This window comes from Suricata suricatta, chromosome 11 (genome assembly GCF_006229205.1).
Source record: "Suricata suricatta isolate VVHF042 chromosome 11, meerkat_22Aug2017_6uvM2_HiC, whole genome shotgun sequence".
Taxonomy (NCBI): Eukaryota; Metazoa; Chordata; class Mammalia; order Carnivora; family Herpestidae; genus Suricata; species Suricata suricatta.
In genome coordinates, this window is record NC_043710.1 from 42,907,692 (window position 1) to 42,933,752 (window position 26,061).

Consider the following 26,061-nt stretch of genomic DNA (forward strand, 5'->3'; position numbering starts at 1 on the left):
AGCAGGCCCATCCAGGGTAAATACAGCAGAGAAAATATCAAATCTACGTAGAGAACTCATATGAAAATATGCTTTCAAACCATAATGATATTACACTAGAAATCAGTAACAAAAAGATGATAGAAATATTCCAGACACTTAGAAACTAAAAACTTCTAAATAAACTATAGTTCAAAGGGGAAGTTCAAAGGGAAACTACAAAATAGTTTGAACTGAGGGGCACCTGGGTGGCTCAGTCGGTTGAGTGTCCGACTTCAGCTCAGGTCATGATCTCATGCATGGTTCGTGGGTTTGAGCCCTGTGTTGGGTTCTGTGCTGACAGCTCAGAGCCCGAAGCCTGCTTCAGATTCTATATCTCCCTCTCTCTCTGCCCCTCCCCCACTCATTCTGTGTTTCTGTCTCAATAATAAATAAACAAAAAAAAAAAGTCAAGCGATACAAAGTTTTTTTAAAAAAATAGTTTGAACGGAATAAAAATTAAATACACATATCACGGGTGCCTGGGTGGCTCCATCAGTTAAGCATCCAACCTCAGCTCAGGTCATGATCTCACGGTTTGTGGGTTCAAGCCCCGCATCAGGCTCTGGGTTGACAACTAGCTCAGAGCCTGGAGGCAGTCTTTGGATTCTGTGACTTCCTCTCTCTCTGACCCTCCCCTGCTCATGCTGTCTATCTCTCGCTCTCAAAAATAAATAAAAAACATTAAAATTTTTTTTTAATTAAAAAAAAACAGCATATCAAAATGTATTGGCATGCAAGTAGGATTTTACTTAGAGAAAAAGACAAAAAACATGAAATGCTCATATTGGAAAAGGAGAGGGGCGCCTGGGTGGCTCAGTCCATTGTGCATCCGACTGTCGGTTTCAGTTCAGGTCATGATCTCGCTGTTTCATAGGTTCAAGCCCCTCATCAGGCTCTGTGCTGACAGTGCAAAGGCTGCTTGGGATTCTCTCTCTCCCTCTCTTCCCTGAGTGCATGCTGTCTCTCTCTCAGGATAAATAAATAAAAAAGAAAAAGAGAAAAATCTAAAAATCAATAATCTAAGCTTCTACTTAAACAAACTAGGAAAAGAACAAAATAAACCTAAAACAAGTAGAAAAAAAGGTAAACAATGATAGATAAGAAATCAGTGAAAGTGAGGGCGCCTGGGTGGCTCAATTGGTTGAGCATCCGACTTTGTCTCAGATCATGATCTTACCGCTTGTGGGTTCGAGCCTGGCATCAGGCTCTGTGCTGACAGTGCAGAGCCTGGAGCCTGCTTTGGATTGTGTGTCTCCCCCTCTCTCTGCCCCTCCCATGCTCATGCTTTGCCTCTCTCTGTTTCTCAATAATAAATAAATGTTAACCAAAAAAATCTAAAAAAAAAGAAAAGAAATAATGAAAGTGACAAGGGAGAAACAATATAGAGAAAATTAATAAAACCAAAGCTAATTCTTTGAAAAGATTTTTTTAAAAAGATAAACCTGCAGCTCCTGTTTGGCTCAGTCAGTATAGCATGTGAATCTTGCTCTTGAAGTTGTGAGTTTAAGCTCCACACTGGGCATAGAGACTACTTTTTTAAATTTTTGAATGAATGAATGAATGAATGAATGGTGGTGATGCTAATAAATGTGATTTAAAAGGGGAGGAGGTTGCCTGGGTGGCTCAGTTGGTTAAGCGTCCAACCCTTGATCTCAGCTCAGGTCTTCATCGCAGGGTTGTGAGTTCAAGCCCTGATCACCTCCCGTCCCCCACTGTGCTGGCCATGAAGCCTACTTAAGGAAAAAAAAGATAAACCTATAACAAGACTGACAGAGAAAAATGAGAGAAAAGATACAAATTACAACAGCAGGACTAAAAGAGGGATATGACTACAGACCCCACAGAATTTAAAAGGGTAACAAAAGACTATTACAAACAACTCTTTGCATATAGGCAATGCAGATGAAATGGACCAACTCCTTGAAAACTACAAACTATCAAAACTTACCAGTAATGAAAATAGATACTCTGAACAATCCTATAATTATTAAGTAAACTTAATACATAGTTTAAAACTTTCCAAAGAGAAAAGAAATTTCTAGTCCCAGATGGTATGTATCTCTGGCAAATTCTTCCAAACATTTCAAAAACAAAAACAAACAGACAAACAAAAAAAACAATTCATCATACTCCTTTCTGAAAATAGAACACTCTCCAATTCATTATCCTGATTGTGAAAACCAGACAAAAACAGTACACAAAGAAAACTACAGACCCATATCCTTCATGAACACAGATGCAAAACTTAACAAAATATTACCAAATCAAATCCAGCAATATATAAGAGTAATAATACACTGCAACCAAGTGGGACTTATCCCAACAATACAAAGCTGGTTCAATATTCAAAATCCAATGAGTGTGAGGTACCTGGGTGACTCGGTAGGTTAAGTGCCCAACTTCAGCTCAGGTCATGATCTCATGGCTTGTGAGTTCAAGCCCCACATCAGGCTCTATACTGACTGACCGCTCAGAACCTGGAGCCTGCTTCAAATTCTGTGTCTCCCTCTCTCCCTGCCCCTCTCCCACTCACACACAGACACAGACACACACACTATTTCTCTCTCTCTCTCTCTCTCTCAAATAATAAAACATTAAAAAAAAATTTTTTAATGAGTGTAATCCACCATATTAACAGTCTAAAGAAAAAAATATGATTATATCACATGATGCAAAAAAAGAATTTGACAACATCCAACTCTCAGCAAACTAATAGAAAGGAACTTCCCTAACCTAACAAAGAACATCTGTTAAGAAAGGTAGAGTCAACTCCGTATCTAATGGTGAAAGATTGAAGGCCTTCCACTCTAGATTTAGAACAAGGAAAAGAAAGATGTGGACTCCTATTTAGCATAGTACTAGAAGTCCTTGCCAGTTCAAAAAGGCAAGAAAAGGGGCGCCTGGTGGCTCAGTCGGTTAAGTGTCCGGCTTCGGCTCAGGTCATGATCTCACAGTTCGTGGGTTCGACCCCACATCGGGCTCTGGGCTGACAGCTAGTGCAGAGCCTGGAGCCTGCTTCAGATTCTGTGTCTCCCTCTCTCTCTGACCCTCCCCAGCTCACACTGTCTCTGTCTCTCAAAAATAAATAAAAACCATAAAAAAATAAATTAAAAAAATATATAAAAAAAAAACAAAAAGGCAAGAAAAAGAAATAAAAGGCACACAGATTTGAAAAGAAGAAACAAAACTGCCCCCGTTCACAGATGCCAGTATTGTTTATGTAGGAAAATCTCAAGGAATTTATAAAAATACTCCTATTACTAATAAGTGAATTTAACAAGGTCACAGAATACAAATTCACACACAAAACATATTTCTTTTTTTTTAAGTTTTTTTTTAATAATCTCTACACCCAACATGGGACTCAAACTCATGATGCTGAGATCAAGACTCATATGCTCCTCTGACTGAGCCAGCCAGGCACCCCAACAATTGTATTTCTATATACTAGTAATCAACAATACAAAAAATACATTTATAATAGCTTCAAAAAATGAACTACTTGGATGTAAATCTATCAAAAGGTGTACAGGATTTTTATGGTGAGAATTACAAAACACTGATGAATAATAAAATCAAAGAAGACCTAAATAAGGAGAGAGATAATGCATATTCATGAAATGGAAGACTCAAAATAGTGAAAAAGTCAATTATACCAAAACTAATTCTACACGTTTAATGAAACTATAATCAAAATCCCAGTCATATTTTTTTTTGTCAATATAAACAAGCTAAGTCTAAAATTTATATGAGAAGGCAAAGGAACAAAACACTTTTGTAGAAGAAGGCAGCGCGGTATTGTCAAAGGGAAAGATACACTAACTAATGGGATGGAATACAGAGAACCCAGAAATAGATCCACATAAATAACGTTAAATTGGGGCACCTGGGTGGCTCAGTCAGTTAGGCAGCTGACACTTGGTTTCAGCTCAGGTCTTGATCTTGCAGTTCATGGACTGGAGCCTCAGCATCGAGCTCTGCACTGGCAGCATGGAGCCTGTTTGGGACTCTGTCTCCCTCTCTCTCTGCCCCTCCCCTGCTTATTCTCTCTCTCTCTCAAAAATAAACATTTTTTAAAGTCTTTAAAAAAAGATATATATATATATATATAGCTAAATTGATTTTTCATAAAGGTACCAAGCCCATTCAATGGACATCTGTAGGTAGAAAACCCTGAAACCAAACTTAACTCTTTATAAAAAAAAAATTAATTCAAAATGGATCATAGATCTAAAATTATAAATCTTTTATAATTTTATAATCCCTCTCCTGCCCCCTTTTTCTCTCCCTCCCTCAGGAGAAGGACCCGGGATGATTCTCCGCCCTGCTGGTCGGGGCGGACGAAACAGGTACCGCCGATCACCGATCACCGGGGATGAGCGGCCCCGGCCATCAGGTTACGACAAGAAGAAAACATAAGAGAAAATCTTCATGACCTGGAGTCTGGGAAAGAGTTCCTAAACATGACACCTAAAGCATGATCGATAAAAAAGGAAAAAAATTGATAAACTAGACTTCATCAAAACTTAAATCTTCGCTCTCTGGAAAAAGTTCATAGAATAGAAGTGAAGCTATAAAGGCAAGGAAAATTGGCAAATTACATATCCAACAAAAGGCCTGAACCCTTATACCCACCTCACCAAAGATGATATATAATGGGAAAAGGAAAAACAATGTTTAAAATCATTAGCAGCCATTAAAGAAATGCAAAATAAAACTCTGATAAGATACCATTACACATATTAAAATAATGAAAATGAAAACAATAACAATACCAAGTGCTGGTGAGTGGAGCTACTGGAACTTTCATACATTACTGGTGAGACTGAAAAATGGCACAACCACTCTGGAAAACTACTGGCAATTTCTTATAAGGTTAAATATATACTTGTCACATGACCTAGCAACCCAACTGGGTATTTATCCTAGAGAAATAAAAACATACATTCACACAAAAATCTTTACATGAATGTTGATAGCAATTCTAGTCATAATCAACATATTTGGAAACAACCCAAATATCTTTCAAGAAGTGAATGGATAAACAACCTGAGGTACACCCAGCTGACGGACTACTACTCAGCAGTAAAAAGGAGTACATTACATACAACAACTTGGAAGACTCTCAAAGGCATTACGCTAAGTGAAAGATGCCAATCTTGAAAGGATCCATACTGTTTGATTCTGACATTCTCAAAAAGGTAAAACTACAATGAAAGAAAGATAGTGGTTGGCAAGGGTCAGGAGAGGAGAGAAGATATGACTGCAAAGACATGGTACAAGAGAATTTGGGGAGTAAAGGAACTATTTGGCATTCTGATCGTTATGATGAATCCACAAATCCATGCTCATGTCTATAATATACAAACCGTTACCATATGGAACTATATGACAAAAAGGTCCATTTTATTATGATAATTCTCAATTTTTAATTAAACAAATAAAAGGTAGGGGAGCCTCGGTGACTCAGTCGGTTAAGTGTCCAACTTCGGCTGAGGTCATGATCTCGCAGTTTGTGAGTTCGAGCCCCGTGTCGGGCTCTGTGCTGACAGCTCAGAGCCTGGAGCCTGCTTCAGATTCTGTGTCTCCCTCTCTCTCTGCCCCTCTCCTGCTCACACGCTGTCTCTCTCTTTGTCTGTCTCTCTCTCTCAAAAATAACTATTAAAAAAATGTTTAATGAAAAAAATAATAAAAGGTAAGCACCTAAGGTTTGGGGGAAGGAGTAAATGAAACTGTTTATAATAAAGCACTTTGCATAATGTCAAACACATAAGAAATGCTCATCAAATATGTAGTTATTTTTATTAAATCCTAACCTGAAAGGGTAAAGATCATGGGCTACCTCACCCTGCAGCATGGGCCTTGTACCAAAACCTGGATTACTTCCCCAATGTTCAGAGTGATTTGGTTTAAGAATAGAAGGAACTTAAAATAAGAAGAAGAGATAAGCTTCTTCCCTTTTGTGGATGAACTCAGAATGAATTCGCAAATGATAAGACCAAAAAACTATAAAATATAATCAAATTTAAGTACCATCTTTCTGATCCTAGGTTCTAACTCCTGGTCTTCATTTTATTAGAGTTTATATCAGAAAAAAATGTAAGACAATAATCCTGATATGTAAACCCACAAACATATTACCAATGGTTTTAGACAAGGAGGACAAGTCAATTCAATGGGGGAAAAGTCTTTGTAACAGTGCTGAAACAACTAGTTATCTACGTGGAAAAAGAAAATTTGACCATCAATCCATATGCAAAAAATTAATGCAAGTTAGAACACAGACGATAAAGCTCTCAGAAGAAAACATAATATCTTTGAGATGTTCAAGTAGACAAAGGTTTCTTAGAATATCAAAAAGTACTTGGGGCACCTGGGTGGCTCAGTCAATTAAGCATTTGACTCTAGACTTCAGCTCAGGTCATGATCATCACAATCTGTGGAATCAAGCCCCACATTAGGCTTTGCGCTGACAGTACAGAGCCTGCTTGGGATTCTCTCTCTACCTCCCTCTGTCTCTCCCCTGCTCATGCTCTCTCTCAAAATAAATAAAATTTAAAAATAAAATAAAATAACACAAAATAAAGAGATAAGACAGACCTGTCAATACAAATAAAACTGAGTGTTAAGAGTAATAACAGATGCACAGTGAGAGGGAAGTGACTCAAGTTTGTCAAGACAGAAAGCAATGAAGGAAGGGCTAACCTAGCCTCAGTTTTGTATACTCCATGCAACTATGTAAAAATTACAGTTGCAAAAACAAGGGTATGCAAGACTTAAAATTTTTGTTCTGTAAAAGATTTTGAGATAAGAAATGACTATTTTCATGTTGAGAGACAATGGCTTTTCTTCAATTGTATGGTTTCTATGAGAAGCAATCTTCCCTAACAACTCTGGCCTCTCTCTATCCCTCACTATTTTTTTTTCTAGAAAGGGAATATTGACTTACATGATTGGCAAATTTAGACTAAAGAGTTATGTAAGCATAACTGTATCTATGTTTTTACTCTTGGGAGTCTACTGCTAGCTGGAACAAGTTCTCCAGTGCTCCTCCAAGGTTAGGCTTCTCTACAAATAGGAAGAATGTTCCTGGCCCCGTCCTGACTGTGACCAGGTATGTCTATTTAACTCTGGGGTTCAGTATTAAAAAAAAAAAAATTGCCTGCATAGTAAGGCAAGTCCTCCAATATAAGCTTTATCAATAATAAAGGTGGTATTTTAATCTCTTATCTGTCATTCTTTTTTTAATTTGTTCAGAATTTGGGCAGGGGATATGGGTGTTATTCATTGAGCCCTGCTCAGACATTATATTACAATGCCCTCCTGTCTAATTTAAAATAAAATCTTCACATTTATCTTACAATAAACCTCAGGGTGTTGTATCCTTACATGATTCTGCTTCACAGCCCTCATAGCTCCTGGCAGAATGCCTTAGCAGTGTCTGCTGAAGAAATGAATTTTCAGATATTAAAGCTAATTATAGATGGTGCTTATTTTTACAAGCAAAGAAAACACTAAATGACCTATAATGATACACACTGGCATTTACTTTTCCCCTTAAAAATATTTCCCCATATATTTGCAAAAATCCACATCCATACATATTTTTGCCCGCTTTAAACCATTACCATTTACATAGTGGAAAATCTTCACAGAACTTGATCTAAACGCGGTAAAGTGCAGTGCCCAAGGCTGACCGGAGTGAGAAACAGGGTTGAAGGAGCCACTTTACAGACAATTTCTCTTCCTTCTGTTCTCTTATCTTTTGTCTCCCTCTTACCATCCCTGAGGTGGGGCTGCAGAGCTGTCAACAGGCTTAGTAGTGAACTATGAAGCAACAGTTACGGGTAAGGACATTTTTTTGAAGTTCTAATGTACCTCAAACTCCAAAATGACAAACTGGAACAAAAAATTATACGGGACAGTATAGTTAGGGTTGCAATAACTGACAAATTCTTTATCTTGTAGACCAAAGGTTCTTAACCTTCACATCCGAAACTTCAGAAGGTAAGAAATCCCCAATTAAACCCTTTTAATCAATTTTTAAATCATCATTAGTATCTTTTCTTTGTTTTCCTAACATTGGCAATTGCTGAATTTCCACCATATACCCCTATACAAGACTTTTCTACTTAAGACAGGTTGCAAGACAACTATTGGTTTAATAAAAAGGTATTATTTGAAAGATCTAAATTTATTGGCCTTACCATTGATTTTAGAGTAATTTGGCATAAACTACCAAGCAATTTGAAGATGAAAATTTTAACTATCAGTAACAACGCCACCAACAATTAACCTCTTGAGAGCTTGTCAGGTACCAGACACTGTTCCAGGAATTTTCCAGGTTATTAATTCATTTAATTCTGTAACAACATCTCACATCAGTGAGGCAGATGTTATTAGTACCGCTAGTTTTACACAGCTTGTTAAATAACATGCCCAACATCCTAGAAGTGGCAGAAATGCCATTTAAACTCCAAGCAGTCTGGCTTTGAAATTGTGCAACTCAACGTCCTGTTAACGAGAACACCAAAGATTGGAATTCATCTCCACCTACAGTTCTTTCCTTTACTCAAGGGTAACATGGAACTATGATGAAAAATGACAGTAAGAGTAAATACAGTCATAGACAGCCACTGTGAACTCACAAATGTACTAGCAGAAACGCAAAATAGAAATGTTGGAGCCTTGTTCTCGGGGAGCTTACATTTCAGGGAGCAGGCGCATATGTAAGAAAACAAGCTGTTACCCAAGAAAGCCAAGCTTTTTGTCACTTCTCCCAAGCCAGCAACTTTCCATTCTCTATGGAAGCTAATACTAATGATACCACTAACCTTCCGCACACCCAAACCTGAAATATCTTCATACTGAGAGTCTCGCTTTCCCAATTTTTCCTTCCAGTGTAAATGCCATGTTTTCTACTGATTTAGTACTAGCTCATTCTCCCATTGCAAATTAGGCACTGCTGGTAACGTTTTATAACATCATGGTTGCTTGGTTTTACCTACATATCTATTATCAGCATTTCTTCTTGAATTCAGTTCTTTCTGCCTGAACTATATGTATTTTTGGTGAGAAGAATTCCCAATTTTTGCTGGCCTCAAATGATTTTAATTTGTTCTCTTTCCAGAAACAAAGCTTTGCTGGACATTAATTTCTAGTTTGACAGCTGTTTTCCCTCAGCCCACAAAGGATGACACTCGACTGCTTTCTGAGTCCACTGTTGCTACTAATAAGTAACCTTTCAGTATAATTGTCATTCTTTCTTGTTTGTTTGTGGTAGTTAATTTCTCTTTTCTCTATGACTTCTTTTAGTACTTCTCTTTTCCGTGTGTTCTGAATTTTGCAATGTTACACATCGGGCGGATTTATTTTATTTATTTTGCTTAAGATTCAGAGGGTTTTCAGACTATCACTTGGTATTTTTCATGAGAACTATAAAATTCAACTTTACAGCCAAAATTCTCAAATACCACCTGTTTTCCATTTTCTTATAGGCTTTTAGAACTTCAGTTAAATCCATGTTAAACTTTTTCTCCTCATTCTCCAAACGGCTCTATTTCTCTTAATTTCCATCTCTTTTTTTCTCTGCAAAATGTTATGGATAGTTTCTATGGATCTATCTTCTGCCCTCAACTGCTAATTAATATGTGCATCAGATTTTCAATTTGTGGTTATTTTTTCCATCTTTAGAAGTTCTGATTTTCCAATCTGTATGACTGTTCTGTTGACTCTGTTAACCCATCATTTCCCCAATTTTCTATTTTATTTCTTTAAACAGATTAACATTTCCTGTATCTAGTATATGGCATTTCTGACCTTTGAAGACTTTGGGGGTGTGATTTTTTTTTGCTGTATACTTTTTTCTGCATGTTCTTACTCATTGTACCTTGTTTTCTTGCATGTTTTATGGATTTTTGATGAATGCACTGCTCAATTTTTATCTGTGGGAATGATTTCAGGAATTTGAATTTACAGTCACTTGGGACCACTTTACATTTTTCACTTGTGTTTTCTCAGTCTGCATATATAGCATTAATTTCAACAAAAAACTAAATAAGTACTTTTTTATTCCAATTATAATTCTGGAAAAGGCAAAAGTATGGAATACAGTAAAAAGATTAGTGGCTGCCAAGAGTGGGTAGTGGGAAGGAATATATATGCAAAGCACAGAATATATTTATTTAGGATAGTGAAAATGCTTTTTATTTTCCAAAATGATGCATACTTGTCATTATACATTTGTCTAAACCCACAGACTATACAACACCAAGAGTGAAACATAATGTAAAGTATGGACTTTGAGTGATTATGAAGTTTCAATGTAGGTACGCCGTGAATTGTAACAAATCTTGTGGAAGATTTTGACAATGGAACAGACTATACCAGTGTGTATATGGGAAATTTCTATACCTCCCCTTGAATTTTCCAGTGAACTTTAAACTTCTCTAAAAAAAACTCAAGTCTTAAAAAATAATAATGATACTAAATTAAGCCTTATTTTTAAGATTTTTTTAACCAAATGAGAACCATAAAGATTACATACACACAAACACAACCTGTTAGAATAAACAAATTCAGGAAAGCTGCAAAACATAAAATCAACACATATAAATCAGCTGTACTCTATGCACTGACAATGAACAACTCAAAAATGAAATTAAGAAACAGGTCCATTAACAATAGAAGCAAAATGGATACTTGGAAAAAACCTTAACCAGAGAGGGAAAAGACTCATACACTGAAAACTATAGAACACTGCTGAAAGAAATTAAATCACAAATAAATAGAAAAACAAATAAATAGAAAGATATCCTATGTTAATGTATGGTAAGATGTAATACTGTTAACATGTCAATACTATTCAAAGTAATCTATGAATTCAAAGCAAAGCTTATGAAAATTCCAACAATGATTATGCTAAGTGAAATAAATTAGTCACAAAAAGGTAAATACTCTAGGATTCCACTTACATGAGGTACCTAGAGTAGTCAAACTCATAGAGACAGAAGAATGGCAGTTATCAGGGGTGAGGAGGGAGAGGCAGAGTAGAGAGTTATTTAATGGTTATGTATTCTGTTTAGAAAGGTTAAAAAGGTTTTTTTAATGTTTTATTTTTGATTCAGAGAGAGAGCATGAGAGGGGGAGGGGTAGAGAGAGAGGGAGACACAAAATCCGAAGCAGGCTCCAGGCTCTGAGCTGTCAGCACAGAGCCTGATGTGGGGCTGGCACCCATGAACATGAGATCATGACCTGAGCCAAAGTTGGAGGCTTTACCGACTGAGCTACCCAGGTGCCCCAAAAGGTTAAAATGTTTTAGAGATGGATGGTAGTGATAGTTGCACAACAGTTAGAATGTACTTAATGCCACTAAAATACACACTTAAAAATGGTTACAATGAGAGTTGCCTGGGTGGCTCAGTCGGTTAAATGTCTGACTTCGGCTCAGGTCATGATCTCACGGTTTGTGGGTTCAGGCCCCACGTCAGGCTCTGTGCTGACAGATTGCTCAGAGCCTGGAGCCTGCTTCAGATTCTGTGTCTCCCTCTCTCTCTGACCCTCCCCTGCTCGTGCTGTCTTTCTGTCTCTCAAAAATAAATAAAAACATTTAAAAATTTTTTAAATGGTTACAATGATAAATTTTGTGTATTTCACCACAAAAAAAGAAAAGAAAGGAAAAGAAACAGACACTGAGTCAGAAAAAAATACGAAATCTGAACAGATTAATTACTAATAATAAATAAAACTGAATCAGCAATCAACAGACTCCCAACAAACAAAAGTCCAGGACCAAATGGATTCACAGGTGAATTTTACCAAATGTTTAAAGGACAGGTAATCCTTATTCTCCTCAAACTATTCCAAAAAATATAAGGAAAGGGGAAGCATTACCCTGACACCAAAACCAAAGACACTACAAAAACAAAAATAAACAACAACTATAAAACAAAACAACAACAAACACTATAGGCCAGTATCCCAGATGAACATAGATACTAAAATCCTCAACAAAATACAGCAAACTGCATCTAACAATACATTAAAAAGATCATTCACCATGACCAAATGGGATTTATTCCAGCAAAACAAAGATGGTTCAATACCCACAAATCAATGCAATACACAAAGACAAAATGAAGGCTAAAAATCGCATGACCATGTCAATAGATACAAAAAAAGCATTTGACAAAATTCAATATCCATTCATGGTAAAAATGCTCAACAAAGTCAGTTGAGAGGGAATATATACATTAAAAAAGCCATACATGTATGAAAAACCCATGGCTAATTTTATACTCAATGGTGAAAAACAACTTTTCCTTTAAGACAAGAATGCCCATTCTCATTACTTTTTATTCAACATAGTACAGGAAGTCCTAGCCACAGCAATCAGACAAAAAATAAATAAAAGGCATCCAAATTTATAAGGAAAAAGTAAAACTGTCACTATAGCAGATGAAATGATACTAGACACAAAAATCCCTAAAGACTTCACCAAAAATAAATAAGATAAATAAATAAATACTCCATCAAAAAACTGTCAGAAGTAATAAATGACTTCAGTAAAGTTGCAGGATACAAAATAACACACAGAAATCTGTAATGTTTTCATACAATAATGAAGTAGCATATAAAGAAATTTAAAAAACAATTACATTTACAATTGCAACAAAAAGAATACAATACCTAGGAATAAACTTAATCAAGGAACTGAAAGATCAGTACTCTGAAAACTATAAAATACAAAACAAATGGAAAGATATTCCATGTCCATGGACTAGAAGACTGAATACCGTTAAAATGTCCACACTGCCCAAAGCAATCTACAGATCCAATGCAATTCCTATCAAAATATCAATAAAAAATTTAAAAACAAAGAAAACAAAAAAGCAACCTACAGAATGGGAGAAGATATCTGCAAATGATATATCTGATAAAGGGTTAATATCCAAAATATATAAAGAATTTTAAAACTCAACATGAAAAACTCACATAATCTGATTTGAAAAGGGGCAGAGGACCTGAATAGGCATTTCTCCAAGGAGACATAAGACAGCCAATAGACACATGAAGATGCTCAGCATCTCTAATCATCAGGAAAATGAAAATTAAAATCAGAAGAAGATGCTACCTTACACCTGCCAGAATGGTGAGTATCAAAGAGACAAGAAATAACAAGTGTTGGTAAAAATGTGGATAAAAAGGAATCCTTATACACTGCTGCTAGGAATATAAACTGGTACAGTCACTGTGGAAAACAGTAAGGAGGCTCCTCAAAAAATTAAAACTAGAAATACTGCAAGAACCAGTAATTCCACCCAAAGAAAATGAAAAACACTAGTTCAAAGAGATACTTTTAAAAAAAAGATATATGCACCCCTATGTTTAGTGCATCATTATTGACAACAGCCAAGATATGTAGGCAACCTAAGTGTCCATCAATAAATGAAGGGATAAAGAAAATGTGGTTTGTGTATACAATGGAATATTGCTCAGACATAAAAACAGGATGACAACATGATTGGGCCTAGAAGGTATTATACTAAGTGAAATAAGTTGGAGAAAGACATATATCATATAATTTCATTTATATGTGTAATCTAAGGAATAAACAATGAACAAACAAAAAGGAACAAACAGACCCATAAATATACAGCACTGCTGGCTGCCAGAGGGGAGAGGGTAATAGGATGGGTAAAACAGGTAAAGGCGAGTGAAAGGTACAGGCTTCCAGATATGGAATGAGTAAGTCACAGGGATAAGAGGTACATATAGGAAATACGGCCAACAGTATTGTAATAGTGTTATTCAGTGACAGACGGTGGCTGTGCTTCGGGTGAGCGCTACAAAACATGAAGAGTCACCCAATCACTATGTTGTTTGTACACCTGAAACTAATGTAACAATGTGCATCAACTGTATTTCAAATGGAAAAAAAAAACAAAACTGGGGGTGGATGGGTACCTGGCTGGTTCAGTTGGTAGAGCATCAACTCTCATGATCTCACAGTCATGAGTTCCGGGCTGGGCGGGGGTGGGTGAGCAAGGGGGAGGGGAAAATGGGTGATGGGCATGGAGGAGGGCACTTGTTGGAATGAGCACTGGGTGTTGTATGTAAGCAATAAATCACAGAAATCTACCCCCAAAACCAAGAGTACATTGTATACACTATATGTTAGCCAACTTTACAATAAATTATATTTTAAGAAAATAAATAAAATGAATTTTTAAAAATTACTTTTAAAGTCATAGGAGTGACATTTTTTTCATAGGAGTGACATTTTTTTAATTCATTTGTGACTTACTTTATATCAAGGAGAAATGTTCTTTGAAAATTAAAGGTCAACTGTTAATTACTTCTTAAAGGCTTTCCAACTCTCCTCTTGGAGAAGGTTAGTTGTTCCTTCCATACTATCCCCAGAGTACCTTGTTTATACCTCTGCTACAACACTTTCCACATTGAATCGTAATTAGTTATTCACATTTTCTCTCTGCGTTAGAGTTTGATCTTGCAATACAGACCCTGTGCTTAGTATCTCTAAGGCCTGGCATATACAAAAGGCAATTTGCAAACATATGCGAACTCTGATCAAATTAGTTTTTCATTACTTTCCCACATTAACTCTTCAGACATTTGAAATGTTCTTCCCCTCATGCACAGTTTTTGTTGTTCCTTTGATAAGTATTTCTATCCAACTTGAAAAGTTCTATTCTCCATCTATCTACTCATGAACATGAGAAGCAAATTGCACACTATGAAGGGGAAACTGACAAATCCAACAGTAAAGTAAGATTTTTTTTAATGCTTTATTTTTGAGAGAGAGAGAGTTCAAGCAGGGAAGGAACAGAGAGAGAGGGGGACAGAAGATCTGAAGCAGGCTCTGCGCTAAGAGCAATCCAATATATATTATTTTCAAGCATACCGAACAGTCATGAAAACTGACCATATATTAGGCCACATTCTTTGCCCAAAAGGCAATTAAATCAGAAAACAACAATAAAATAACTAAAAAACCTACAAGATTATAAGTTATTATTACTTCATAGCAACTTATTAGTCAAAAGGGAAATCAAAATGAAAATTAGAAAATGCTTAGGGCTGAACAATAACAATACTACACATCAAAACTTGTGACAGTCAACTAAAGCAATATTTAGAGAAATGTATAATCTTAAATGAATACACTAAAAAGCCTCAAAATCAACGAGCTTAACATCCCAATTACAAAGTTAGAAAAAGAACAAGGGGCGCCTGGGTGGCTCAGTCGGTTAAGCATCCAGCTTCGGCTCAGGTCATGATCTCATGGTTCATGGGTTCGAGCCCCGCCCCGCGTCAGGCTCTGTGCTGACAGCTCAGAGCCTGGAGCCTGCTTTGGATTCTGTGTCTTCCTCTCTCTCTCTCTCTCTCTCTCTCTCTGCCCCTTCTCTTCTCATGCTCTGTCTCTCTCTTTCTCTCTCAAAAATAAACATTAAATTCTTTTAAAGAAAAGAAACTCAAAGAAAAAAAACAATAAAAGAGCTGATATAAATAAAATAGAAAAAAAAGTACCAATCCAAAGAGCTGGTTTTTTAAAAAGATTGAAACGCAAATAGAGGCAAGGTGCCAGGGCAGTTCAGTTCAGGTCATCGGCTCAGGTCATGATCTCATGGCTCGTGAGTTCGAGCCCTGCACCGGGTTCTGTGCTGACAGCTCAGAGCCTGGAGCCTGCTTCAGAGTCTCCCTCTCTCTTTGCCCCTCTCCCTACAACGCTCTGTCTCTGTCTCTGTCTCTCTCTCTTTCAAAAATAAATAAATATTAAAATAATGTTTTTTAATAAGAGAAAAAAAGCAAATAGAGGCACCTGGGTGGCTGAGTTGGTTAAGAGTGCCCCCTCTTGATTTTGCCTCAGGTCATGATCTTACATATCATATGTTCAAGCCCCACATGGGGCTCTGCACTGACAAAGCAGAGCTTGCTCGGGATTCTCTCCCTCTCTCTCTCTCTCACTCACTCTCTGCCCTTCCTCCACTTGCATACATATGCGTGAGCTCTCTCTCTCTCAAAAAAAAAAAAACTTTAAAAAAAGCAAATCAACTTCTAGCAAGACCAATTAAGAAACAAAGAAAAAAGATTCAAATGATATTAGAAATAAAAAGAGGAGGAGCCTGGGTGGCTCAGTCAAGTTTAAGTCTGATTTGACCCAGGTCATGATTTCCCTGGTTCTCCCATATTGAGCTTTCCGCTGTCAGCACAGGGCCCACTTCAGATCTCCTGTCCCTCCTCCCCCCTGCTCACACACATGCATGCACTCTCTCTCTCTAAAATAAATAAACATTAAAAAATGAAACAGAGGACATCAATGCAGATGCTGAACAGACTAAACAAATAAGATATTATGAATCAAGAAAATAAATTTGAAAGGTTATATTAAATAGGTTCCTAGAAAAATATAACTTAAAATTTTCAATCAAAAGCAAATTCTTCTCTAAATTGTGCAAAAGACTGATTGCAATGCTGATCCCAACAGTATTTTTTGTGAAACTTGACAAGCTTATTCTAAAATTTATATTGAAAAGTAAAGTCCATAAAAACCCAACATCCTCTGAAAGAACTATTTAAAGGGATTTACCATATAGTGTCTTATTATAAAGCCATTACAATTAAGACAGGGTGGTATAAACACAGAGCGCATCAGCTAACCAATGAAACTTAACGAAGAGCCCAAAGGGGAGTTTGGGTGGCTCAGTTGGTTATGTGTCCAAATTTGGCTCAGGTCATGATCTCACTGTTTTTGAGTTTGAGCCGCATGTCCAGCTCTGTGCTAACAGCTCAGAGCCTGGAGCCTGCTTTGGATTATGTGTCTCCCTCTTTCTCTCTGCTCCATCCCCATGCACACTCTGTGTCTCTCTCTCTCAAAAATAAATAAACACTAAAAAGATTTTTAATAAATAAAAATTTAAAAATAAAGAGCACAGATAAAGATACATATATATACTGAATCTTCAGATATATATTTTGAAATATGGCAGAAATCGCAATGCTAATAAATGGAGAATAAATGTTTCAATGAATTATGTTGACATAATATCCATTGGATAAAAAATGAGATTGGATCATATAAAGCAATTCTGTGTGGATAAAAAAAATTTTGAAAGGCAAAACTTTAAAACATTAAAAAGACAATATAGAAATCTGTATTATGACTTCCAATAGGGAAGGGTTTCATAAACAAGACACAAAGAGTCTTAGCATTAGAGGAAAAGATTGGTAAATTTGACAACATTAAGAACTTCAGTTATCACGTGCCTATGTGGCTCAGTCATTTAAAAGCGTCCAATTCTTGATTTTGGCTCCGGTCATGATCTCACGGTTTGTGAGTTCGAGTCCCAGATCAGGCTCAGGAGCTTGCTTGGGATTCTCTCTCTGCTCCTCCCCTGCTCTTGCTCTTGCTCTTTCTCTCTCTCTCTCTCACCCCCCTCAAAATAAATTAAAAAAAAAAGAACTTCAGTTATCAAAAGACACCATAAAAACTGAAAAACGATATCTGCAACTCATTCAATAAAGAATTAATGTCCAATGTCCAGAAAACAAATAGAACTCATGATTTATTGAGAAAAAATAAACCAGCAAAAGAAAAGAACAAAAGACATTAAGAGACAAGCCCCAAATAAGAAATGTAGTCCTGAATAAAAAATGTAGTCCAGGAGTGCCTGGGTGGTTCAAAGAGTTAAGCATCCTACTTTGGCTGAGGTCATGATCTCACAGTTATGGCTTTGAGCCCTGCGTTGGGCTCTGTGCTCACAGTTCAGAGCCTGGAGCCTGCTTTGGGTTCTGTGTCTTCCTCTCTCTCTACCCCTTCCTTCACTCGTGCCCTGTCTCTCTTTCTCAAAAATAAACATTAAAAAAACAAAAAATAATTAAAAAAAAATGTAGTCCAAAAACGTAAAAAGTACTCGGCCTTATTAGTAATTAGGGCAATACAAATTAAAATCACAAAGAAATATCATTTCACACTCTCTAGACTAACAAAAATTAAAGTCAGTAAATAGGAGTCATTGGTTTCAGGAAATTCTAGCAAAAGTATAACAGGTATAATCATTGTGAAAAACAATTCAACTTGCCCTAGTGCTTAGTTTTGTACTGCCACATATGGATAAGGGTGATGCATCTACAATCCGAAAAATGTCAGCAAGCCACCAGAAGCTGCGGGGCAGGCTCTTCCTCTGAGCTCTTGCAAAAGAACCAACCCTGGGGAAACTAATCTTGGATTTCTAGGCTCCAGAAGAACTGAGAATGTGGATTTGTGGCTCAAGCCACCCGGTTTGTGGTACTTTGTTTCAGCAACCCATGCAAACTGTTACAGCAGTTACTGCAAAGTAATACATTACTCTAACAACTAAAATCTCAATGGTATAAAACAATACAAATTTATCATCTCACAGCTCTATGGGTCAAGCTGGTCTGACTGAGCTAAAATCAAGGTGTTGGCAAGGCTTCATTTCATTTGGGGAGCTCTGGGCAGGCGGGGGACCCCATTTCCTTGTCTTTTCCAGCTTTGAGATGCTGACTGCTTTCCTTGACTTCTGACCGTCTCCTATTTCAAAGTCAAAAGTAGATTGAGTGAGACTTCCTCACCCTGTATTACTCCAACCCAACAGCCACTGTCACATCTCTTCTGTCACTGTGATCTCTTCTGCCTCCCTCTTCCACTTTTTTAAGCGCCCTTGCAATTACGTGGATCCACTCAGACAGACAACACTGGTTGACCCCCCCCTTAACTTAATCTCACCTGCAAAGTCCCCTTCACCATAGAAAGTAACAAATTCACAAACTCCAGGGGTTACAGCAGGGGCATCTTCAGGGTGCTGTTTTTCTGCCTAGTTGAATAGCAGCATAGCTTGTAATTCAGCAATTCTTCCTCTAGATGCACATATGCATCAGGAGATGTTTGTAAGAATATTTTCTCCCTCTCTCTCTGTCCCCCCCCTGTGGATGATTCCTCTCTCAAAAACAAATAAACATTAAAAAAAATTTGGGGGGGAGGCGCCTGGGTGGCTCAGTTGGTTAAGCGTCCAACTTCGGCTTAGGTCATGATCTCACAGTTTGTGAGTTTGAGTCCTGCGTCGGGCTCTGTGCTGACAGCTCAGAGCCTGGAGCCGGCTTCGGATTCTGTGTCTCCCTCTCTCTCTGCACCTCCCCGGTTCATGCTTTGTCTCTCTCTCTCAAAAACAAATAAACATTAACCAAAATTTTTTTGAGTTTTCATAGCAGCATTATCTATAATAGCAAAAAACTGAAAATGACCTAAGGGTCCACAAACAGTGGAATGGATAAATAAGTTTTACTATGTCCATATAATAAAATACTCTAAAGCACTAAAAAATTTAACTACAACTATCCAAATCAACATATGAATCCCAGAAAATATCAGGAAAAAAAAGGTTATAGAAGAATTCATATAGCATGATTCTACTTACTTAAAGGTCAGACGCAGGCAACATATTATTTACTTAGGAATACATTCATGTGAGGGAGGGGGCGCCTGAGTGGCTCAGCTTGTTAAGTATCTGACTTTGGCTCAGGTTGTGATCTCAGGATTCATGAGTTCAAGCCCTGCATCGGGCTCTGTGCTGACAGCTCTGAATCTGGAGCCTGCTTCAGATTCTGTATCTCTCTCTCTCTACCCCTCGCCGGCTCACACTCTGTCTCTCTCTCTCTCCAAAATAAATAAACATTAAAAAAATAATAAATAAAGGAATACATTCATGGGGATTATAATAGTAAAGCAAAGCAAGGTAATGAATAGTATAGATAGAGTATATAGGTAGATAGAGAGATAGATGTGTTGCCTCTGGGGGGGAGGAGATACAAAATAGGTTACACAAGAAACTTTGAAGAAAATGAGTGGTGAATACATGACTTTTGTTTATTTTCTTTAAGCCATACAAAAATATGCAAATGTATAGTCTTTCACATGTGGCATTTCTCATTTACAAATTTAAGTAACTAAATAAATGTAAAACTCCCTGGAAGAAAGCTGTATGAAATCTAGGGAAGAAGTAGTCAAACATCCTCTAATGGATGGAGGAGGGATAAAGATCTTTATCTTACAAAGATAAGATAACCTGCTAGGTATCCTTACTGGAGGTAAAGTTTTAGTTGCAAAAGAAAAAGACAGTGGGAAATACACTCTAGTGCCCAAGATTTAGAAACAAGCTTCCAACAATCACTTAAATAAACACGGATCAACTTGTATATAATAAACTGAACAATGTTACAAACTGTCAGAAAGACTCAGACAGAGGACTCCGCTCTCTTAAAGTTTTGCTTGGCTCACATAGGCGTTCAGTTTGTTTTGTTTAAATTTAAAGCCCTTAGGCAAAGTAGGCAATAGTCAGTTCACTTCCATTCTCCTTACCCTCCCCTCAACATATAACATAAATGCATTGTGTGGCTGGCCTCTGAAAGCATGCGAGTTTGAGACCAACTGCATCCCACAAGTCACCCTGAGACAATCATATCAAGGATCCAGTGTGTCTTTAAGGTCAATATGAACTCTGTGATCAAAAGTCTCTCCTATCTCTCTGCCACCTCTCACTCCTATCACCCCCCCCACCTCTTTTAATCAAGAACAGCATCTATCACGTAATTGGAGATAGCTGGCAAAATTAAAGACAACCTTGGAAAACTACGAATCCAGGTGCTCTTTACGGAAAATGCAGAGGATCTAGGAGTCCAAACCTAGACTCTCGTCCCTGTGTCCCAATATTTCACACCATAACCTAGAGACGATATTATCTCTCTGGAGTTGAGTTTCTTTCCTTCCTATAAAATGATATTTCAGGGGCAGCTGGGTGGCTCAGTCAGTTAAGTGTCTGACTCCTGATTTCGGCTCAGGTCATGATCTCACAATTCATGAAATTTTGCCTGAAATCAGGCTCAGCACTGCCAGTACAAAGCCTACTTGGGATTCTCCTTTTCTCTCTCTCTCTCTCTCTCTCTCTCTCTCTCTCTCTCTCTCTCTTTCTCTGTCTCCCCCCCGCCCCCCGCCACTCTCTCTGCCCCACCCCCACTCTTGTGCACAGGCGCACGCTCTCTCTCAAAATAAACTTTTTAAAAATGATATTTCAATTAGACAAATTCTAAATCTCTTCTATCTTCTATAGCTACACAAACATACTCATGTTCAAATAAACTTATTCAGCAAATATAGTCTGTTCTTCCTTTGGATAGGGGTATAAGAAAGAAGGAAAATGTGCTAGGGAAATGGGCAGACATGGTAATTGGGAGTAAGGAAAGAGAGTAAGAAGGGCCTGCCACTGAGGAGGATAAAAAAATCTGAAGACAATGAAAACAAACTTTATATGGTCTTACTCATGGTTGACCGTATTTACCTTTCACTCAGTGTGGGAAAACATAAACTATGGAGATGTTAATATTCCATATGATATAATGAAAATATCTGTCTCACGTCCTCACTGCTTCATGGATTTATTTTTATACAAGGCCAATTCCGCTGTAATGGAGCTCTGTCTTCCACTTATACATTGAGTATCACTGTACTTTCTAAAGATTCTTAATCCTATTTGTTTCTTAAAGGAGATTTTAACCAATGTGAATGATAGAAGCAGAAGAGAAAAGTCCACAAGTCAATAACAATAAGCAGTCCTCAAACAGCTAGAGCCAAGGATGGATGTGAGGAAGCGGTGTTCCCAGATGGCTTTTTAAAAAACAAACAAAAGGCTAAAAGCCTTTTGTGGGCAAGGATCAAGAGCATGAACTTTATCCTGAGCAGGAACAATGAAAAGTCTAAGAGATTTTTAAGAATGAGTGATCTGATTAAATCTGTGATTTTGAAAGATAACTCTGATGGCAGAGGACATATTTACAAAATAGCGCATAAGATTATTATATAGATTGATAGTTTACTACAAAAATATTGACATGAAGTGAGAATAAAGCGCTCTCATTAAAACCATAAAATAAATTTCATAAATACTACGGTATGAGTAAAAAAAATTCATAGTGAGGTTTGCCTTGCAAATTCCTTAAGGGGGTAAATAATCATTTAAACTTTAAAGTCTTTTTTAAAAGCTCTCATACTACATGTGTATATCTCTCACATAAAATTAACACTTTAAATAATATTTATGGGCTTTAAGGCCACAGAATTTTTAAATATTTACCTAATCATTTAGAAAGCACTTAGCATTTTAGGTATAGAAAAATATCTCACACAGTAACTTATACCTTTCAAAACCTCGTGTTTACCTAGTCTATCACACACCAAATGATCTGGTTGAAAAGCTGAAAACTACATTGTAGAATATACAATTCAAATGGCATAGATATGTAGTTTGTTACATTCTGGTCAATGCTTCTATGTACACAACTGGGGGTTTTTTTCCTTTTAGCTTCCTATTAGTTTCAGCTGGCTGCTGGCGAATGCACGACAAACTGAGTGCTTCTTTCCATTAACCCGAGACAGAACACAGTCAGCAGTAACTAGATTTAAACTTTAAATCTCTAAATGCTTTGCTAAAAACAACAAAAACCCTTAGCTAAGAAATGACACATACAAAGCATTTATATCAAAAACTACCAGTCTGATTATGAAAATCAAGTGTCTTAAAACATATGCCATTAATTTTCAAGATCGTACCTAACAAAAGTTAAAAATTATTTTAAATACAGTCTGACACAAATTAAAAATGTTCATGTGAATATTCAATTGTTTTTCAAAGATGTTCATAAAAACACTTAAATTCTTAAAAAAATGAAAGTATCATAATTTTTTATCAGTCCAAAAATGAATCCATCCACATATACTTTTTTAAAGTTCTCTATTCAAAAAATAGAATATATTTGTTCATCTTCTCCAACTAGAAAATATAGCTTATTAGTATCAACATTCAACATCTAAGTAAAACTTCAAGAACTACTAATTTGTGAGGTTTTAGTTATACTTTTATTTACACCTTGCTAAAAGAAATGGATTCTAGAACTGAGAGGTACTACAGAATCCGGGACGCCCTAACTTGACAGGATATGAGACCTAGAAAGATTCACTCACTCACTCGTCCAAGATCACATGGTAGAGCCACGACTGAACCCCTGACCCTCTCTCGGCCTACGAGTTCGGGGCATTTCCCCCTTTATCAAGTTCTACCCAAAATCTTTTTTACCTTCCTTCACTTTCTAAAACAAAAAGGTGACTACACAATTGTCGCATACAAAGTTCACCACTTTGAAAATTAGAAAACTCTCTCCATCTTTTACTTCCACAGAAGTACTAATTTCCCCCTTAACAAACAGTTTAACATCACAAACACGCAAACAAAACCCAGAGACCCATTGGTAAACTTCAGAAATTTAGTGTAAGTAAAACTGAATGTTATTACAATCTTTGTAATTTCTAGTAATGCCAAAATAGTACTATTTTATGACCCTGAATGTTAAATAGCCATGTATAAACCCTTGAACTAACATTTAAGATGCTAAAAATGGTTCCTACACAAGACAGAATGTGAATACAAGTTTTCTGAAATAAGAAAATATGCTCTTTTTAACAGTGAAATTGTATTTTCCCTTAATACAAATAATAAATGAAGCAACCTAGCAGTAACAACACCACTGCACCTAGCCGAAGGTTGAAGAGGTCTACTGTTACGGAAAGAGGACCAGAGGAGGATTAAGAAGACCAGGAATCTTTGATTTATAAGAGAACAGCCATAATTGACTATACCAACAGATTACTTATAATACCTCACAGTGTAATACTGTTAAGTACAGGAAAATTGTTTACAAATATGATGAGACTGCTGGAACCCTTTTCCGGTGTTAAAAAATGCAATCTATTCACATATAGTCCAGCCAACTGCCAGTCTCGCCTGTGAAATGAGCTGCTTTGACTTTGCTTCACAGCTTCTCTCCCAAAAGGTTTTCTCCTGACACACATCTTTCTAAGCATTGTCTAGTATCGCTGACTGTAAACTTAGAAAACAAAAGGCGTAACACTTGTTTAACAATTCTTTCTAGCATGTGGCCCAAGAAGTACAGACCACAAAAGCGGCCTCTGAAAACACTTTTCAAGAAAGCAAAGTGTGGTCTCATTGGAACCCTTCAGATCAGTGTTAAACATAAAAATCAATGTAGTAGCATGAAGCTTACTAAGAAGAGAGAGCATCAGACGTAGTAAGGACAAGAAACTTGTTTCAAATAACACCGGGTCCCAGTGTAAAACATATCACAGGTCAAAGAGCCTGAAAACCAATGGTATAGATTCCTAATCTCCTACTTAAAACCTCTACACTCATCTCTCTAGTTGCTTAGAAGACAGCACTGAAGTCTGAAAGGTCTAGGTTTAAGTCCCAGCATAGCCACTTACTGGATGTTCGAGGTTGGGTAACGTCTATACGCCTCAATTTACTCATCTCTAAACTGAGGACGTCATCTACCATACAGAGCTTTTGTGAGGATTTGGGACAATAAGTCTAACATTTTGCACCTAGCAAATGTTCAATGAATAGCAACGATATTTGCTGATTTCTTGGTGATGTAGAACAAGATTTCTCCAAACTACATAAAGAGAAACTCTCCCCTGAGGATGATTTCAATTCCTTTAAAAAACAAAAACATGTCAACCTGGGGTGGGGGGGGGGCGCAGAATGGAAATACTTCTGGCATCTTTCCAGACATTACCAAGTTTAAAGGTTAAATTGTTACAACATTCTCCTAATTATGTAACAAATACACACGACCATGAGTTAGCCCGTAAAAGATGATGGCCCATACTACTGAAACTGGGGGGAGGGGGGACCCTTAAAAATTATTCCCAACAATCTTTTCATTTATACCAACCAGCCTCAGTTCGACAGCTCATCCCTGTTCATTATATGATCTCGAATTCTTCCTCTCGATTATTAAGAATGAAACCACACTGATTAAAACTTATATATGCACATGTATTCAAGCTAATGGCTGATTGTTATCATGTGTGGGTAATGAATAATGGTCATCATGCATGGATAATGCATAGAATAGTAGAGATACCACCATTACACCAGCAACAAATAGCACCAAAAACACATAATTCAGTGTGTGCCAAAGTGGCAGTCCTCGATCTATTAAACCGCAAATAACTCACCTCATTCCTCTAAGAATTCATCTATCACAAGAACAAAGTCTTTAAAAGTTGCAATACGGTCAGCCTGCGATTTAATTTCTATTCCAAGACAAAAGGTACTTCTGCATGTTTTACAAAGCTTCCTGTAATTTAGGATTTCTTTCCCGAACAAAACTCCCCCCCCCCCCCCCGCCCTGGAAGTTAACTTGGTTTCGAGAACGCTAATTCAAGTTGGGAATCGAAGCGATAAAATCGCACTCGCTTCCTCACCAAGCCGTGCCTTCTGGTGCCATACCTGTTCTCGGGAAATGCAAGGCAACGAGGGTCTCCTGAACATCTTGGAACTGCCGGAGTAACCGGCCGAAGTTTCTCCGAACGACACGCAGCTGGACCTCCTGCGGGGTCTGATCACAGGCACTTTGTCCTCGGCGGTGCTGGCTAAGCGAGGATGATGAGGGGCTTCCCTGATCTGGAAGAAGTGATCCAAGCCCAGGGCCAGCAGGCAGCCGGCGTCTCCGACCAGGCAGGCGAGCAGCGGCCTGAGGGCGGCGGGCAGCGACCCGAGCCCGGTGACGGAGACCCACCAGACGAGGCTGGAGAAGAGCAGCACCAGGATGCCGTGGCGGAGCGGGGCCCGGTGCGCGAGCGTCAGCAAGCCCACGCAGCTCAGCACCGAGAACAACCTGCCCGCCACCGCGGGGGGCGTGTGCTGGGCCGCGGCGGGGGCCCCCCGAGCCCAAGCCCACGCCTGCCACGCCAAGAAGTCCCCCAGGTAACAGCAGGCTGGCAGCGCCAGCAGCCACCAGGCGCCGCCGCCGCCGCCGCCGCTCCGGCCCGGCCCGGGGCCCCGCTTGCTCTGGGTCAGGAAGCAGGTGAGGAAGAAGAAGGCACAGGCGATGCTGAACAGCGGGCTGAGGCTGTGCGAGCACACGCTC

The 26,061-nt window shown here is 37.9% G+C and overlaps 1 protein-coding gene across 1 annotated transcript in view; it reads right to left on the bottom strand.

The window, feature by feature from the left end:
• The window catches only part of PDE3B (phosphodiesterase 3B), a 161,063-nt gene that overhangs the window by 134,679 nt on the left and 323 nt on the right, over window positions 1-26,061 (bottom strand). The window contains exon 2 of the mRNA XM_029915561.1: window positions 25,422-26,058. Coding sequence (XP_029771421.1) covers window positions 25,422-26,058 — 637 coding nt within the window. The remainder of the gene's footprint in view (window positions 1-25,421; window positions 26,059-26,061) is intronic.